Raw genomic sequence first — 17,290 nt, 5'->3', positions numbered from 1 at the left:
AACAAATCAAAAGCTGCCCACTTTTTCTGGAGACGCAGCACCTCATCATTGTAGCCTAAAAAATTAGGTGATCAGAGAAACTACGCTGATGAAAACCACCAGAAAAGTCAAACAACAAACAAACATGAGAATAAAGTCAAGTCTAAATGAAAGACTTTTCAAATGTCTCTGCTAGCAGAGGTACCACCCTCTCCTTAGGACATACCAGCTGAAATCATCAAATAAGTCCTGAGCTAACCTCCAACAGCTGAGAGTTTAATAGCCCCTTTAACCAAGAGCATCCTGGGTAAAAAAAACATGAGAGCATAATGACTAAAGGGACCACAATCAAGGGCTCTCACATTAGTTCCACATTGGAGCTGGTTGGCGTTCGTGCACAGATGTTTGGGAATCTGCATAAGCAGTTTAGTTTTGAAGTACTGAGTGTGCGAGGTGAGTCACTGCTACATGCTGCAGTGGTCGTCCTGGATGGTAGCTGTGAGCACATTTCCCTGACTCAGTAGGAAATAAGGAACTGTGCCGTGGAACAGCTTACCTCACTCTGTGCTGGCCCGGCTGGGCCTCAGCCCACGCACACCAACTAACTGACTGACTGACTAGTGGCCTGACTTACTGACTGAGAGCAGGGGAGCCATGGGAACCTACAGTTCCAGTATGTGCAGACTCTGACTCACTGTCTAGGCGGAGGAAGAGGAGAATGTTATACTCTCCCTGAGGAGGAAAAAAATATACACACACTGCAGTCACTGATATGGCTTACTAGACGTCCACCTGAAGGCCATTTCTAGAGCTGCAGTGAGCACATATGACTTCATGGTAAATCTTGACGATGACTGATTTTCACTCTTTTACTGGCACACGCTCACATATCCAGCAGTGTTTGCACAGTGACAGTGAGAAGTAGAAGGCAGGTGGAAACTGGAAGCAGGTGCAATCAGTTGTTCCCGTCCATCACAGTGTGTTCACCTGCACATCTGCGCAATTCTGCCTCACCACAATGGTCAGTTCACTCACCACACCTAATATCAAGATGCTGAACAGAAATCTCCCAGTTAATGATCAAACAGACCTTTTATAACCAACGAATTGACTGCGCCCATTTCCACATCCTGTCAAAGAACAGATAAAAATGTGTGGATTTTAACACTGATGCCAATGACAGAATGTTTTAATAAACATAAATTACTTTATTGAATGAAAATGTTTCCGTTACAACATACAAGAAATACAAGTGAACACACAAGCATGGTACAAAATTGAAATAACATCATCTGCACATTGCACTATAAAACACTGCCATAAAATAATTAGGAAAGTTAGAAAGTTCATCTGTGTACTGTCCATTTACAGGGTTCTGATCACATATTAGTCAACCATGTCTCCATGGTGTAAACCTTAAAAATCTTTGGTCCCAGCCTTCTTGCATTTCAAACACTTTGGTGCTAATTTCTACTAATACTGCAATCAAATTTAAATCCACAATACTAACTGAGGTAAAAAAGGCACATTTTTGGCTTATAAAGTTGAACAATTTCAAGGCACAAATTCATTTAAGTTACAAAATATGGCTTTGGCTGGTATTATTAACACTGTGGTAACCTTGAGTGCATGGCTTGCATTGTCCATCCACGCTGCAGTGGCCCTGCAAAGTGAAGCTTCTTTGGAAAATAACAGACAGCATGGCTTTTCCTATCTTTGACAATCATCAGATTAAAGGGAAGGTTTGGATGTAGACAAAATAGAGGCTTAAACTGATCCTCACTGGTGAAAAAAGACTAACTGATGCCATTCTTTTGTAATGACATGCTTCCTCTTTTTTCTTAAGCAAACCAAGGGCAGTGGAAGTCACCTGCTATCAGCCAGCGAAGGTCATGGCTGTAGCACCTGTTAGCACCTCGTCTATCTACACCACAGTACCAGGGACAGCTGTGTGTGCATTTGCTTTTGTGTGTGTGTGACTGTGTGTGTGTGTGTGTGTGTGTGTGTGTGTGTATGTATGTGTGTGTGTGTGTGTGTGTGTTGTGAGGCACGCTGAGAGATTTATTCCACCCACGCACCCCTACCTCTCGGCAGCTGTGTGTAGGCTATGATCCTGAGCTGGCCGGCACCAGGACAGAGACAGGAAAGAACACCTCTTACCCCAATGAGTTCACTACATATTTGGTCTTTGGGATGGGCACAATAGCAACAAAGGGGCTGATATCGAGTGAGTGTCGGTGCTGCTCAGTTCAGATTTGGTCCAGCCTCAATCTAGATTGGGAGAAAAAAAATCTGCTTCTCAGATGTTTTTTTTTTTTTTTTTTCACAGAGCAGAGAAGCTAAACGGCTTGTAAAGTCAGATCCATAATGAGGCTTGATTCCCTCCAGGTCTCTTAAAGTAGGCCATTTCATGCTCTTTGTGGCCTTACAGGTCATCAACAGGCCAGCTGGGCTTGTGTAGACCCCCTCTCCAGGGCGTGTAGCCCCTCTGCTGCCCTGAGCTCGGACTGGGTACCCACTGTCTCTCTCTCTGAGGTGTCTCACACCGTGGAGGAACAGCAACCGGAGGAGCTGTGTTTCTGCAGCAGCGACATGCGGCTGAAGGTGCGAGAGCAGACGCCACACTGGTACTTCTTCACCTCAGCGTGGGTCTGCAGATGAGCCCGCAGGTTGGAGCGGTCAGCGAAGGCCCTGTTGCAGTGGGGGCAGGAGAATGGGCGCTCACCTGGACACAGAGAGGGGGAAACACACGTCATATGACTTAACTGGAACTCCTTAACAACAGTCCTCCTACAGTGACAACATCTCTGAGTTCACAAGAAGGCTCCATTAACACCTTACAAACACACACACATTCTGAAGATAATGGAGAAGCACACGGTAGGCTGGTGGGGTCAGAGCCTGACTGAATTAGCTTGATTCAATCAGAGCCAAATAAGATTAGCACACCAACAAGTTGCTGCAGGTACAAAGTGCTCAGTGATAGCAGAGAGCCTGCAGGCATTCTTTAAACTCTTTGTCTCTCCTGTGTCCCCAATCTGCTGTCTTCCCCAGCAGCCGTGATAAGATAATTAGCCGACGAGTCATTGTTGCTGGGACATTAAACACAATGAGGAATCGATGAGCGCAGGGTCTACAGAGGGCTTCCCCATGTGATGATGTCTGCTCAAGTGTTGAGCTCATCAAACTGATTGTCATGGATATCCTGCTCTCTCACCTCACAGCCCAAATGATGACTGAGTGACTCACACTGACAGCAACTCAAATGTAGATTTTACAGCAACACCTACGCAGATTTCTCCACTCATGAATCAACAATAACGTGGAAATTTAGCAGGTGAGAAAGGATGTGTAATGCTGTCAGCACAGGTCTCACCTGTGTGTGTGCGAATATGGCCACGCAGCAGCCACGGCCTGGAGAAAGCCTTTCCACAGGTGGTGCACACACAGGGCAGGGTGTGTGAGCGGATGTGCATCTTCAGAGCCCCGAGGCTTGTGTACTCTTTGGGGCAGTGTTTGCAAAGAAACGCTGGTCTGGCTGCTGTGACAGGGGCCTCCCTCTCCTCCTCCTCCTCAGGGGGACTGAGATGGGGCATAACGCCGGTGCATTTCATCCGCTGGCGAGGGGCATACGTGTGTACAGGTTCCGGGCTGGGGGGGTCTGAGGTGCGGCCTTCATCCTCCTCTCCACAACTGCTGGCACTGCTGCTGAGGCTGGATGGAGAGCTGAGGTCCAGGGGACCCGGGGTGGCAGAGGGCTCTGTTTGAGAGGTGGGCAGGTAGAGGGCAGGCAGGACACTCAGGTCCCACACTAGGCCTGTTGTGAAGCAGGTGGCAGTGGAGGTGTTGTCCCCTGATGAGAGCTCAGCAAGAGGAAACCTCTCCAGTGAAGTGTCTGAGACAGAAGGGAGAGAATGAATCAAACACACAGTCAGTATCAGACAGCACGGAAAAAGTTCAATATGTATTTGAATTAAAGAATAGACAACAAATCCACAATTTAAAATTGGTCTTATAAAGTTTACCAACTACACTTATACTGTCTATACTCATAAAAGCAATAAAGTCATGTTTTTCAGCATTTACTGAGCATAAAGCTAGAGCCATGGGAAAGTTTCATGGGCCGTTTCCTCCCACGTATTCACAAGGGCTTGTAACATGAATGGAGCTCTGTCTGGTCGCAGAAAGGGGGGAAAGTGCATCTAACGGGCCCTGACATGAACGGGGAGTAGCCGGGTTTGTAGTTGAACCAGACACATAAACAGAACACCGTGTTTTCCCCGAAATGTACATTTTACTAAAAAGTCGCCAAAGCACTTGAGAATTCAGGTGCTTTAGTAAGTTTGCGCACTTCTGTAAACACTTTAATAATTCACAGAACAACTAGAAATATCCTCAACTCACCATTTTGACATTCCAGTTCACTGTAGTTTGGCTTTTGTTTCGCGAAGTACTTTTTGACCAAGAAGGATCGAGGCATTGTCCTTGTGAGCGTTGAATAACTGTGCGTAAAAGTATCCTGTGGTCACGACGCACAGTTTACATAAGAATGGAAAAAGAGTAAATCAAATCGTGGTCCTCGGATCCGCAGGAAACAGAGAAATACCTCCCTATTGGTCCACAAGTTACAGTGGACTTGAGCAGACAAGTGTGTGTGCAGCTTTCATGCAGAATGACTAAATACTTGCCTCTGTGCTGAAATACTCTGACACAGGCGGTAGGGGTGTGCTCGCCCCGAGGGCCCTCCCCACCTCCCGTATCACTGCTCCACAGTGCGCAGGATGAAGCCTTCACACACTTTACGACAACAAAAACACGAGCCTCGCAGCGTTTACACACACAGGAATCACATTGGTGTTTGACCTGCAGACAAGAAAAGGTGAAGGAACAGTGGCGAATTAATATAATTACTATAGTATGTAAATGAGTGTCATCAATTATGGTCACGCACTGTAGCAGATGTGTAAATACCTGGAGATGTCATGAAAAGCATTTTATTCTTATAGTTTAATTCAGTTTTTAAACACTACAGCACGTAGTGTGAATACTAATGTAAGCACGTCCCGCGGTTTCTATTGTTACTGAAAAACATTATCAAAAACACAGTCACATTCAAACCTAGTCAAACACATGATTCATTTACAGTCTCTAGCTCACCTCGTCTGTATGTCTGTGGATCAGAGGTCATTGTTCTCACACACTTAGTCACCACCAGTGTTTCCAGTATTTGGGGAATTTGAAAGGAAACAGGGTCTGAACATAAAAACATCACGAATGTGCACAACATTTCAAGTAAATTGTAAATCTTATCACAATCAAGTTAAGATGACTGCAAGAAACAGTTTTGATCAATGGGCTTGTTGTCAGACTGGCCCGTGTTGTTCGATGATTACTGTGTTGATTTGGTGGCATCAAAGTGTCATCAGACCCGCCACACTTTATTTATTAATAAAGCTACACCTTGGTACACATGCTGCCTCGGTCTTATGACAACTTCAGCAGAGTAACTGCACCATCTTGTGGAGGAAAATAAGTAAAGCCATATCACCAGTTCATGCCAGTGGACACTGGGTGGCGCTATTGAAGAGGTTCACAATCAACAAGAGTATTGATGGAGTTAATCTTAAAAGGGAACTACGCCCAGTTTCCATTTCATACATGACCTTTCTATGGTCTAACATAACCCAAAAATGTAAGTGAACATGAACAGCTCACTCCCAAATCCAAAAGCTGGGGTGCTAAAAGTCAAACTTGTGATAGAGTATAAAGTCTGGAGCTGCACCATAAACAATGAATGGTGAAAGATGTTCTAAATGACACTGAGAGCAGCCAGAGAAATGCTCTGAGTATATAGGCCCATTTTCTGTTTCAGAACTGAGAACACCACAATAGAATAAAGCTCATTTGTGTATTAAAACAAAGAGGAAAAGTCTGTGAAGGAGCTCCAGATTTTACACTCTATGACATCACAAGTTTTAAACTTACTTCTCTGGTTTCTAGCTTTGAGAGAGAGTAGCTCGTATTCACAAATATAGACTGAAATTTCCTCGGCCATGGAAATAACATATTGTAATTCCCAGTTTAGATGGTGTTCCACTTTAAATAAGAGGTATCCAAAGTGAAATGACAGATTTAAACTGTCACATTGACCTTCTTCTCCTCCAGTTCTTCAAACAGTGGTAAAAATCGATAGGCCATTTTCATTTACCTTCATTAAGACGTTTTGGTCTGTAGAGGATTAGAAGGATTGAGTATATTACAGCAACAATAGAATGATTAGAAACAGGATACTATGGCAGATGAAGAGACAATATTACATGACAGTATAGAATACATACTAACCACTGTGCTCTCTAGGTATCCTGGAGGCTGTATCATACATTTAGCAGTGTGCATAATGGGAGAAAAGTCATCCTTCATGCAACTTTTTGAGTGATGCTTCAGGTCAGTGGCCATTTGTACAACTTACAGCATCGGACTGGTGGCAGACCTTAGGGTAATGTTCTTTCTTTGGCAAAAATGTTGGAATCCAAATTAAACTGACAGCCTTTAATTTTCAGTAAAACAATACAAATCAGAAAAAAAGATAAATCAAAATGTCCTAAAATGAAACCTACCATTAGTGTAGCTGCAACTAATGATTACTTTAACTACAAATTAATCTGCCTAATTAACTGTTTTGTTAGCAAAATGTCAGAAAATAGCTAGAAATGTCCTGTGTAATTTCCCAGAGCACAAGGTGACGTCTCTAAATGGCAGGTTTTATCTAACCAAGAGTCCATGAATCCAAAGCAGTGCAGTTTATTATCATGTATGACAAAGAAACACATCAAGTTGTCACATTTAAGAGGTGCTAAACAGTCAAATGTTGGCTTTTTGTCTCGCTTAAAAAAAAAGACTGAAATTATTACTTCATTATCAAAATGGTTGCCAGTAATAATAATTATTATTCTGCATATTAGATTAGTGCAATGGGGGTTGCACTGTGACTCAGTGATAATCACAATTACTTTACAACCAAAAGGGGAAGTTTTATTAAATGTCATGCCAGATCTTCTTGCCTTTGTGTCTGAATGATTTCTCCAGGTACTGAAGTTTGCTCTATAGCCCAAAGACATGAAGGCTACTCTCTCTGCATTACCCACAAATTTAAAAGCGAAAATGCATACAAAGTTCAAAAAGTCTTCGCACTGACTTTTTGCTTTGATGCTTTATTTATCCACATTTGCTGTCAGATGAAAACAGGGTTACACTGAATTTAGATTTTTGAATTGACATACCATCGTGTGGCTCTTTACCGAGATCATTATGAGACACTTTCACAGAGCATCATTTATATTTACCTTATACAGGTGCATGAGTTAAAGTTGCACTCACAGTAGGCCTAATATAATGTTTCAGTGCACCAAGTGAGGGTTAAGAAGTTGTTCTCAACCTTTGAGTCTGATCAAACCTCTGGGGGGAGACAAAGAGTCACCAATGTTGAGTTCTCAAGGTGTAGATACAGCACCATAATAAACTTATAAATAGTGGTTGAATGGAGATATACGTGCTCCATAGATTAATGCACGTGTCATTAGACTGTTTCCACCCACTTAAATTTTCAGTACATAGTAACCATCCCACAGATGTGTAAAGAGGACCATCCAATGTATAGAAAAGGCATCCCAGTGTCTACTTCCGTCATCGCTATGACCGTTTTATGAGATCAAAAAGACAGATATTAAGGTATACTCTTATGTGGATATCGCTGCTGTAGATATTTACAAATGCAGCAGTTTGGACAGCTGGACAGATGTGTAGAGACCCAAAGGATTTGAGTGATTAGCTGTGATGAACTTTGACAGCGCTATTTGAGGAGACAGTCAAATCAATGCGCAGGCGCAGTGAGCGGTCTCTGATTGGTGGTTTGGTCTTGGGGGGCGGGTCCTGTGTCGTCTGTGATCGGTTGAATATTTGAAATGCAGAACAACAGTGCTGTTTGGTTGTACTGCTACAGACTCTCATACACCAAAATATTAAAGGTACCTGTGAATATTAACAAACCGACACTCAACAATGGTCTGCGACTGAGACCGAGAAACACTAACCGCAGGTAAGGACACCACACATCTACTTTTATTTAAGGGAATGTATGATTGTGTACATCAGACAATACAAAGGCAACCAATAACATAGGTGTCGACAGAAGAGACACATTTAGTTTTATAACTATTAGCCCATAAATTAATTTGATGGAGGCTGCAGGCTGTCATTGAATGTCTCTGTTGAGTTTGGTTGCAGCCGTGGAAGGTCACATATTACTACAAACCACTGAGGACTCTGCATGACCCAAATACCCGAAACCGTGTTTAAAATACATTTAAACTGAATTCAGTGAGTGAGACATGTTTAATTCTGCAGACTCGATCTCTGTGGCTGCAGTAGTGTGTTTCACTCCCATTATGTCTGTGATGTTTACCTTAGTGCATGACAGCGAGTACAAACACAATGCAGTAGCAATAAATAACATTACAGTTAGTGTGCACTGCAGGAAATAATTCACTGGCAATTATTAGTTAAGTTCACTGGCTCAGCATGGAGACATGACAGCCCAATGAAGGGTGCAGACTCAGGCTTTGCACCCACTGACAAGATCCTTGATAAAAAAGGAGCCCCTCCCCCATTTATTTGGAGACAGATGGACCCTAACAATGCATTTCTGGGGGAGTGGGCATCATTATTCAAACCAGTGTATCAAAAGACATTTCATTGGACATCCCAGTCAGCTGACCCAGATTGCTTGAATTTTGAAAAATAATAATGAGGGAGGGGTCTCTTGGCATGGCATGAGTCCCAAACAGTCAAAGATGCAGTGGTGCTGTGTGAGCATGTGATGACTCTTTGAGGCAGTATTTTTGTTGTCTTTTTCAGATAAAGACTCCCAACACCTCAGCCTCCTGCCAAACAAAGAAGGGAACGAGAGCAAAGACAAACACCTCAAAGGAAGACAAAGAGAAACCAGTAATGTTCCAAACAATTACCCGTCTGCTTTTTGGGGGAGAGGAGGAGACCCCTGAAGATGTTAAGTCTGGGGAGGCGGTGGAGGAAGGGTGGTTAGTTGTGACTCATCAAGGTCAGTCATGGAGCATGTTTCGGAATATCTGTGATATAACAATAGATGTGTACAGCAACATGCAGTGTTACAAGCTTAAAAAGGCATATTTTGTAGATCATTATGGTGTTTTTGTCCTTGCAACTTTCAGCTGATATTGCTGTCCATGTTGATGAGTGGAGACAGAGCAGTAGTCATAATAATAAGGATTTATTGCTATAAGTAATAATGATAATCATTAGGGTTGGATATCTGTTCAAGATGCCTTTAAGGTATCGACTGAAATAACGTAGTACCAAGTGATATCCAGATTGAGAATTTTTTTTTTGTTATTTGTAAGGTTTTGCTCACAGCCAATCGCCATTAGCGTTCTTTGATTTCATGGGACAGGTGATCAGCCCACGACCGCAGCAGCTACAACCTTTCCCATACAGTGTGTGGTGTGGTAGAGTCAGGCGTGGTGTATTGGACAGAGTTGTTTGAACAGTTATCCAATACATATTTTAATGATCTGAACACTTTTAAAATATAATAGTGATATTTGGATGGGGAGGAGTGTTGGTGGCATTTTATGCAACTGAATGCCTCTGGTGACATGATTGGTATCAAATGAAGTAGAAAAACAAAAAGGTATCATATGAAAGACTCTACTGGTATCGGAATCAATACAGGTATTGATACTAGTATCGTCATTTTTTAAACAATACCCAGCCCTAAAAATAATCTGGTATTTTATGCAAAATCATTCTAAGTAATCATATTGATGTACATGGTGATGCCAAACGTGATGTCATTTTAGACTGTTATTTGTTTTGTTTTTTTTTTTGTCCACAGCAGGACAATGTACTCACTGTATATTGAATTATTGCCTGATTATATGACAAACTTTATCCTGTCTCCACAGAGGCAGATTCAGCAGAGAGCCAGGGAGCAGAGCTGACTGACAACCAGCCATCAAACACTGTACCTCATGGAGACAAAGTTGCAAACATGGAAACCAACATCAGGTAAGAGAGCACGAGGAATCCTTTCAAGTAATCAGTACCATGAGGTGGCCTGGTAGCTCATAGAGTAGACAGTAGAGAATGTTCCCCACAGCGGCACAGGTATGAGTCTGACCCAGGGCCCTTTGCTGCAGGTCCTTTCTTGTAACTCCCCTTTCATATCTCTCTGTCACTGTCAATAAGGCATGAAATATATATATATATATATATATATATATATATATATATATATATATATAGGGAGAAATCATTACCATATTAAATTTGAGGGGGGAAAACTATATACCAACTATCAACAGAGTCCATTTCCCTGCAGATAATGCACAACTGTATTCCAGTTCCTTTTAATTTCATATTACTCATATTGATGAACACTGACTCAGGTTGTCAGGTTCATTTACTTGCTTGTGTTTCTCTCCAGTGTGTCGGATCCAGAGCCCACAGGTGAAAGCAGCAGCAGCAGCAGCAGCAGTCGAGCTGTTACAGGCTCTGTTTTTCAGCGTAAAGCTCTGGCAGAAATGACACAGTTAACCTGCATCCAGAGGGCGAAGGCCTGGGCAGACCCTCACCGCATGTCTCGTAACACCATTCAACGCCAGAACCGTGTTCGCCAAGGAGTCCAACATCACTACTTCCACCTCCAACAGCCAGGACATCGTAACCTCAGCCACTGAGGCTGTGATCGAAACAGGAAATATTTACACACCACACATGGCACTTAATAAACACATTCTCTAACGTACACATGCACACACATTTTAGTCTTTTGCAGATTTAATCTATACATGTAATCTTGATGTAACTCATCACAACAACTCTACAACAGGCAGCTACATTATAACTCGTATGAATTGAACGTATGAATTAGGAATGAAGATGATCACCTCATGAGATGAAATGTTTTCTTGTTTGTGTGCATGTGGATTTACACGTTGATGACAGCAGCCTATGCAAAATGTATCCTCAAACATTTTAGACAAAGTGCTGTAATTTGTGTATCAACATGCATTTTTTTACCTATATGTAACTGGGTTAAAAACCTTTTTATACGACAATAAAAAAAAATTATGACTTTGCAGTTTGTGCTTTATTTTTTAGTGAAATTATAATGTCCAAATGACATTGAACTGCTCACAACCTGACACATGCAAATGCTGAGATCTCATTGATTTGGAGGTATTTGCACCTGCTGTGTTTGATTACATGCTCAGCTGAGGGAGGGGTGCAGTTCGTGGACTTTTACGATAAGGAAGCATGTGAAGAACTGTGTTCTTGAATTAACTTAGCCTGTGAGTGAGCACAGTGAGAATGGATATTTCTCCTGGAACAAAACTTAACAAGCAGTTCCCACCTGGTTATAATAGTTTTGCTGGTTCTCTTCAGTTGGCTGATGACTCATCACCAAGCGACTTCACCTGTGACCTGAATAAAAACCACGGTGAGCGGACACAAATAGAATATAAATGGTTTATAATCTTAGGTTTTATCACACAAGATGCCATTGTATCTCTCTCCCACTGATTCACACATGCCATGATGCTAATTTGCACCACTGTGTAAATCACAGGATAAAATGTCAAGGGAGAAAAAGGGCAGGATCTCTAGGGTTTGAGAACCTGAATCATGTTCTTAAAAAAGAAATCTGAATTAGAACGATCAGGATTTGGATAGATCCAGGATCAGCTAATCCATCTTAATTTTGTGCTGGTTTTAAAAGCAACATTGCAACGTTGGATTGGCTGATCCTGAACCAGATAAAAAACTTTATAAGATAATTAAATCCTGATAACCAGTGCTCTAAATGGGACTATATATCATAGTTCATCATTCCATTGGGAAAAAAGGTTTAAATTTTGTTTCCTTGTTCTTACCACAGACCTGAGCCATCACCCAAAGGATGTCCCTCTGAACCAGCTGCCCTCTGGTAGCCCACATTTATTAGACCAAAGCCTGTCCGAGCTTGAAGACACAGACAAGGACTGCTTCAGTCAGGGCTCACCCATGTGTGTCTATGCCCTATCTGTCTCCTTTACCATTGTAGTGACCATTTCTTTGATCCTGGATATTTATCTTGGGGAGAGATTGGTATGTCATGCCATATAACATATGCAAGTTTTACCACAAGTGCATTATGTATCCTCATTACAGTTACTTCTCAGGTGTTAGTAAAGGGTGTGGTGGTGTCGGATCATGAGCGCTGCACTACACTCGGCCAGAGAGTCCTCCTTGATGGTGGATCCAGTGTGGATGCAGCCGTCACTGCTGCCCTGTGTTTGGGTGTTGTGCATCCACACATGTCAGGTGTTGGTGGGTATGTGACTGACCTATTGTTGATATGCTAAGTGTAAAATACACATAGACATGTCTGATCACAAATGTAATGTTTCCTGATTGTCTTTCTGTAGAGGTGGGGTGATGATGGTACATGACAGCCGTAAGAATGAAACCAGGGTGATTAATTTTCAGGGAACTGCACCCAAAACACTTAAAGAGGAGATGCTGCAAAATGTTTCAGAACTAAAGGTAATGTAAAGACATGGAGGGGGCTACCATTAATCATTTTATTATTCAGTGAACATAATTTTACTTCATCCATTCAGGCAGGTTTGCAAGTGGGAGTGCCAGGTATGCTCCGAGGGTTACACCGTGCTCACAGCCTGTATGGGAGGTAAAAGAGTTTAACTAAACTGAAACATATCTTGGTTCAGTCTTACCCTTAAGTCAATTATGTCTTACCACAAAATCTCTGCAGTCTGTCATGGGAGGATGTGGTAACCAGAGCTGCTGCTGTTGCCAAGGAAGGTTTTAATGTGTCTTTAAGTCTTGGTGAGTCAAACCGTCTGTCTTTAAATTATCCCACCTGAAGGAATACTTCACCCCCCCAAACGACTATTTGTAGGTCAATTGTTCACTTACTTATTACTTACCCTGTGTTTTGTTGAATTCAGGAAGAAAGCTTTGTTTTTCTCACATGCCTCCACAGTAAACTCAGAATCCAACAAAGGTGAGCATTCTTCATGAACTGAATAAAAGGGAGGCAAACTCTCACACAATTTGTGCAGTATAATCCAAATGTCGTTTGCTCAGTGGACTACTTTTCAAACACATGCATCTCGTGCATGGAGAAGAAGTGCGCCTACGCTGTTCTGCAGAAGTGTTAAACAAAAAAATGCACGTGTTTGGAAAGTATGACTGGATAAATGTGAGATTGGTTACACTGAAAAAGCTACATGAGAATTTGTAAACAGGTGTTTTTGATAAAATTTTGCTGTTAAATGCAAACCCCTATGACTCCATCAAGAATTTTCTCTCTTTTTGGATTCCTCGTTCACCATGGTGGCATGCAAGAAAAACAATTTTTTCACACGGGGTGAGTAATTGACATATTGGTGACGTATTCTTTTACCACTTATTCAAAATATAACATGATGATGTCGCCTCAGGAGAACATACCAGGGTGTGACTCTTTTGTCTACTTCTACAGCTGAGTCTATATCAAAGATAAAAGGTGAGCAGCTGCCGCAACGTTTCAGGGAAATTTTCCTCCCAGAGGGCCGAGCTCTGCTCCCTGGTTCATTTCTGAGGATGTCCGGTCTGGCTGAAGTTCTCGAGGCTGGTCTGTCAAACTTCTATGATGGGAAGGTCTCACAAGAGATAGAGGATGAGGTGAATGACACCCATACGTCAAATAGGCCTGGTTTGGGCAAAATTATATAATCTGAATTTATTGAAGTGTCAGTGTTATAATAGCTTCTGCTGTGTTGACATGAAAAGGTACGAGCTTATGGAGGGGTCCTGAGCAGAGAGGACATTAGAAACTACAGTGTGCAAGTGGAGCAGCCAGTAGAAGGCCTGTACAATGGTAAAGAATTACTTCAGCAATAGGCTGCGTAAATGTGTATGTGTCCTTGATACCTTCATCTGTATTGTGTTCCTTTTGTCTTAGAATTTATTATTCAGGTCCCTCCTCCCCCATCCGTTGGTGCAGCGTTGATATCAGCGCTCAACCTTTTGGAAGGCCTCCACCTCAATGAGAGTAGTAGCGCAGAAAATAAACACCACTGGATTGCTGAGGTGCTGGATTGCAAATCTTAAATATCGCATGGTCTTGCTAAAATGGTTGGTCTCCCACAGAAGAATGATTTATCTTTTTCCTTTTAAGGCTCTGAAAGGAGCTTTGGATGTGGCCAGTGGTTTGGGTGACCCTAAATATAACTCTTCAGTGACCGAGCTGCTCTCCAACATACTGAGGTAAACCACATTGAAGGACCACAGTTTTAATTCAGCCGGCAAATATTATTGATTTATCAGACTGTTTTCTTGCTTAATGATGAATAGTTTTGTCTAAAATGTTAAAGTAGAAAAAATTCTCATTATACCTTGAGTCTCAAAAGAGTCTCAAATCCAGCAATGTTCACTTCACTATTATATAGTACATGAAAAGCATCAAATTCTCACTCTGGAGGCAGAGAATAGTTGGCATTTTTTCCTTGAAAAATGACTTAAATTATTAATTGACTATCACAATTAGTTTTCTGTTGATCAATTATTTGATCAACCAACTATTTGTCTCAGCTCTAGTTCAGCCAAAGGTAATACATTCTATTATATCATATTCAGGTGTTCCTTCCTTTGTGGCATAACTGACTGCAAACTCTTATCAGTACATCAGGCATTTCAGTCAACTTCCTGTTCATTCCCTCTCTGCTCTGCTAAAGCAAGAGTCGAGCTGAAATCCTTCGCCAGAGGATCAGCTACTCCCATATATCTCCACCTGGGTACTACTCCACTGTCCACTCCCCACAGACAGAGCTGAAGACCGGACAGGTGGCAGTCATGGGACCAGATGGCCTTATGGTATCAGTTGCGAGGTACCTACAGTCTGAGATGAGCGATCACACCAGGAGGATGCTATCTGTGGAATGTGCTACTGGTCACACTGACATTCTTCTAACTCTTGTCTTTATGATCTTGCAGTTCCTTGAGCATGCCATTCGGGAGCAGAATCATAACACAGTCAGGAGTTATTCTCAACAGCATCATCCATGACGTCTGGCCAAACAAAACCCGAGGGCAACTCTTAACCAACCAGGTGCATTACCATTAGAAATCTCACCCAGTAAAGTCAGTCAGTTACAAAGTACTTAAATATGGCTCATTCTTCAGCCCAATTGCCAGAAGTAAATGTTGGTAATGTAGATTTCTGCAAACAACAAATATGTTACATGTGCATGTTTCACACAGAGCATATCAACCTTTCTAAAGTGACATAGTATACAGCCGACTACTGCTCAAGACCAGCAATAAAACTATCTGTTTTATAGCAATTCATTGCTGTTTCCAGCGGCTTTTTAGGCCCCAATATATTATTATATATATTATTATATTATATATATTATATTATATATATTTTATATATTATTTAGGGACCCTTTGCTGTTTTTCAGCAGGAATAGTGCCACAAAAAGCAATTGTTTTTTACCAAAACGTCGCTGTTCCCCACCGGGATAGTGGCACAAAAGGCAGTGGTTTTTTTCACAAAGACATTGCTGCTTTTCCAGCGGGGATTGGGTGCCCAAACTGGGTATTTTAAGCCAAACCATGATTAATTTGTAAATATAACCAAGTTTTTCTTTGCATCTAAACCTGAACGTACGAAATGTAAAGTTTTAATGTATCCACATGCAATGTAATCTATCCGTGGTCTGCAGAAACAGTGTAAATGTTTTTTTTCTTCTGAGAATTGTGTTGCACTGTGTGCTATTTGTTCCACAGAAAAACAGAGTGCATCCAGGAGAGAGGCCCCTATCATCTTTATTGCCCATAATAGTGGTGCCAGCATGGAATAAATGTGGGATCTACATGGCACTGAGCAGCTCAGGTGGACAACAGAGTTTGAGTGTGATCACCCAGGTTTGATCTCTTCACATTGTAATCGTTTGGATTCTGGTTTAGTGGAGGAAGCTAAAACATTTTCAATGTTTCTTTTTGTGTGCTTTAGATGTTGATCAATGCACTGTCCTTCCATAAAGACAAAAATGACAGCCTTTCCCTTAAAGGACTTCAACTTCTGCCAAACAGACTTCTTGTTGATCGTAAGTATGAAACAGCATTCAGAAGTTGACCTGATTAGTCATTTTGTCATTTGAGTAATTTCCCACTTTTAAAACTGTCCCTCATCAGCTGAGATTACAGAAGAGGATGTGCAGTCTGTGCATGGAAAGAGTCACGTAAGTCAGAGAGAGAAGATGAACTCTGTTGTCCAGGGGGTCCTGAGGAACGCAGACATCATTACACCCATAACACCTTAATTAACAGAGAGTCTCTTATAGTTTTATTGTTCTCATTAACTTTGTTTTTTCATGAATATCTTCCAAGAGCATATCATAAAATGAAAGAATAAGTTATGGTATTGTTGTATGATGTCAATTTACTGTTCTCCGGTGAATGATACTCTTATGTAATGTTGATCACCAGCCAACAGTCCTCAAACTAGTACTTTCTACTAAAGAAGGCAAACATTGTCTTGGAACTTTTTAATGAAATAAAGTCATCATACTTGAGCATCAAACAGATATTTTGTAATGGATTTTTGAATAACGGACAACAAAGGTTTTCATGCTGGTTGACAACACATGGCCACTATGCACGCTGAAGAAAATGATGGCGGTTATGTAAAGCTGACATGCAGTCAAGATCCTGTCACACATGCATACCAACTGTGTCTCAGGCAAGGACATGTCACATGTGTTTTAAGTCTGCATGCAGACAAACATGTCACTCAAACTGTTACTCAACAGCAACAGTTGCTGTTGATCCATTGACACGGTTTCTTAGGAGCAACTGGTGAGTAATTAACAAGTGTAACATCAATATATATATATATATATATATATATATATATATATATATATATATATATATATATAATATGTATAGCGAAGTCCCATGTTTTTTTTAAGATGACTATGATGCCTATTCTGAGAAATTGAGCTGCACTGAAGTTTTTTGGGGCTTATCATAGTGTCAAATAATGAGAGCAGTCTGTGTAAGGGAGGGCAACTAGACAAGAGTCAGCTAAACAAGGGCACAGATTTTGTTTCAGTATTGGGGAGGGGGGCACATATGAAACCGGGGGTTTGAGGGTCCTCTACCACAAACTTTAGAGCATCAAACACTTCATTCTTATGCACCAATTTGTGCTCCAATTTGT

General features: G+C 41.6%; 2 protein-coding genes and 1 pseudogene across 2 annotated transcripts; 2 read left to right on the top strand and 1 right to left on the bottom strand.

Annotated features, from left to right (window-relative positions):
• Positions 1-1,166: 1,166 nt before the first annotated feature.
• snai1a (snail family zinc finger 1a) lies at positions 1,167-4,669 on the bottom strand. Its single transcript, XM_049587182.1, has 3 exons — positions 4,384-4,669; positions 3,356-3,874; positions 1,167-2,704 (listed from the first exon to the last, which is right to left on the bottom strand). The coding sequence occupies exons 1-3, from the start codon at positions 4,457-4,459 to the stop codon at positions 2,520-2,522; spliced, it is 780 nt and encodes a 259-aa protein (XP_049443139.1). The 5' UTR covers positions 4,460-4,669; the 3' UTR covers positions 1,167-2,519.
• A 3,265-nt stretch (positions 4,670-7,934) lies between these two features.
• tp53inp2 (tumor protein p53 inducible nuclear protein 2) lies at positions 7,935-11,147 on the top strand. Its single transcript, XM_049579366.1, has 4 exons — positions 7,935-8,074; positions 8,893-9,094; positions 9,978-10,080; positions 10,499-11,147. The coding sequence occupies exons 2-4, from the start codon at positions 8,986-8,988 to the stop codon at positions 10,749-10,751; spliced, it is 465 nt and encodes a 154-aa protein (XP_049435323.1). The 5' UTR covers positions 7,935-8,074; positions 8,893-8,985; the 3' UTR covers positions 10,752-11,147.
• Positions 11,148-11,342: 195 nt separating this feature from the next.
• LOC125888537 (glutathione hydrolase 7-like) lies at positions 11,343-16,409 on the top strand (annotated as a pseudogene).
• The last annotated feature ends 881 nt before the right edge of the window (positions 16,410-17,290 follow it).

Source organism: Epinephelus fuscoguttatus, linkage group LG1 (genome assembly GCF_011397635.1).
Source record: "Epinephelus fuscoguttatus linkage group LG1, E.fuscoguttatus.final_Chr_v1".
NCBI lineage: Eukaryota > Metazoa > Chordata > Actinopteri > Perciformes > Serranidae > Epinephelus > Epinephelus fuscoguttatus.
The sequence above is the reverse complement of the archived record's forward strand: the minus strand, read 5'-3'. Positions and strand labels throughout refer to the sequence as shown.

Bases quoted from the DNA above. Each gene is read 5' to 3' on its own strand.
- tp53inp2 (XM_049579366.1), top strand. From the start codon at position 8,986: ATGTTCCAAACAATTACCCGTCTGCTTTTTGGGGGAGAGGAGGAGACC. The intron at 9,095-9,977 runs GTCAGTCATGGA...CTGTCTCCACAG, and splicing joins GTTAGTTGTGACTCATCAAG to AGGCAGATTCAGCAGAGAGC. The intron at 10,081-10,498 runs GTAAGAGAGCAC...GTTTCTCTCCAG, and splicing joins AACATGGAAACCAACATCAG to TGTGTCGGATCCAGAGCCCA.
- snai1a (XM_049587182.1), bottom strand. From the start codon at position 4,459: ATGCCTCGATCCTTCTTGGTCAAAAAGTACTTCGCGAAACAAAAGCCA. The intron at 3,875-4,383 runs GTGAGTTGAGGA...CTTCTGTCTCAG, and splicing joins TGAACTGGAATGTCAAAATG to ACACTTCACTGGAGAGGTTT. The intron at 2,705-3,355 runs GTGAGACCTGTG...CTCTGTGTCCAG, and splicing joins CCATATTCGCACACACACAG to GTGAGCGCCCATTCTCCTGC.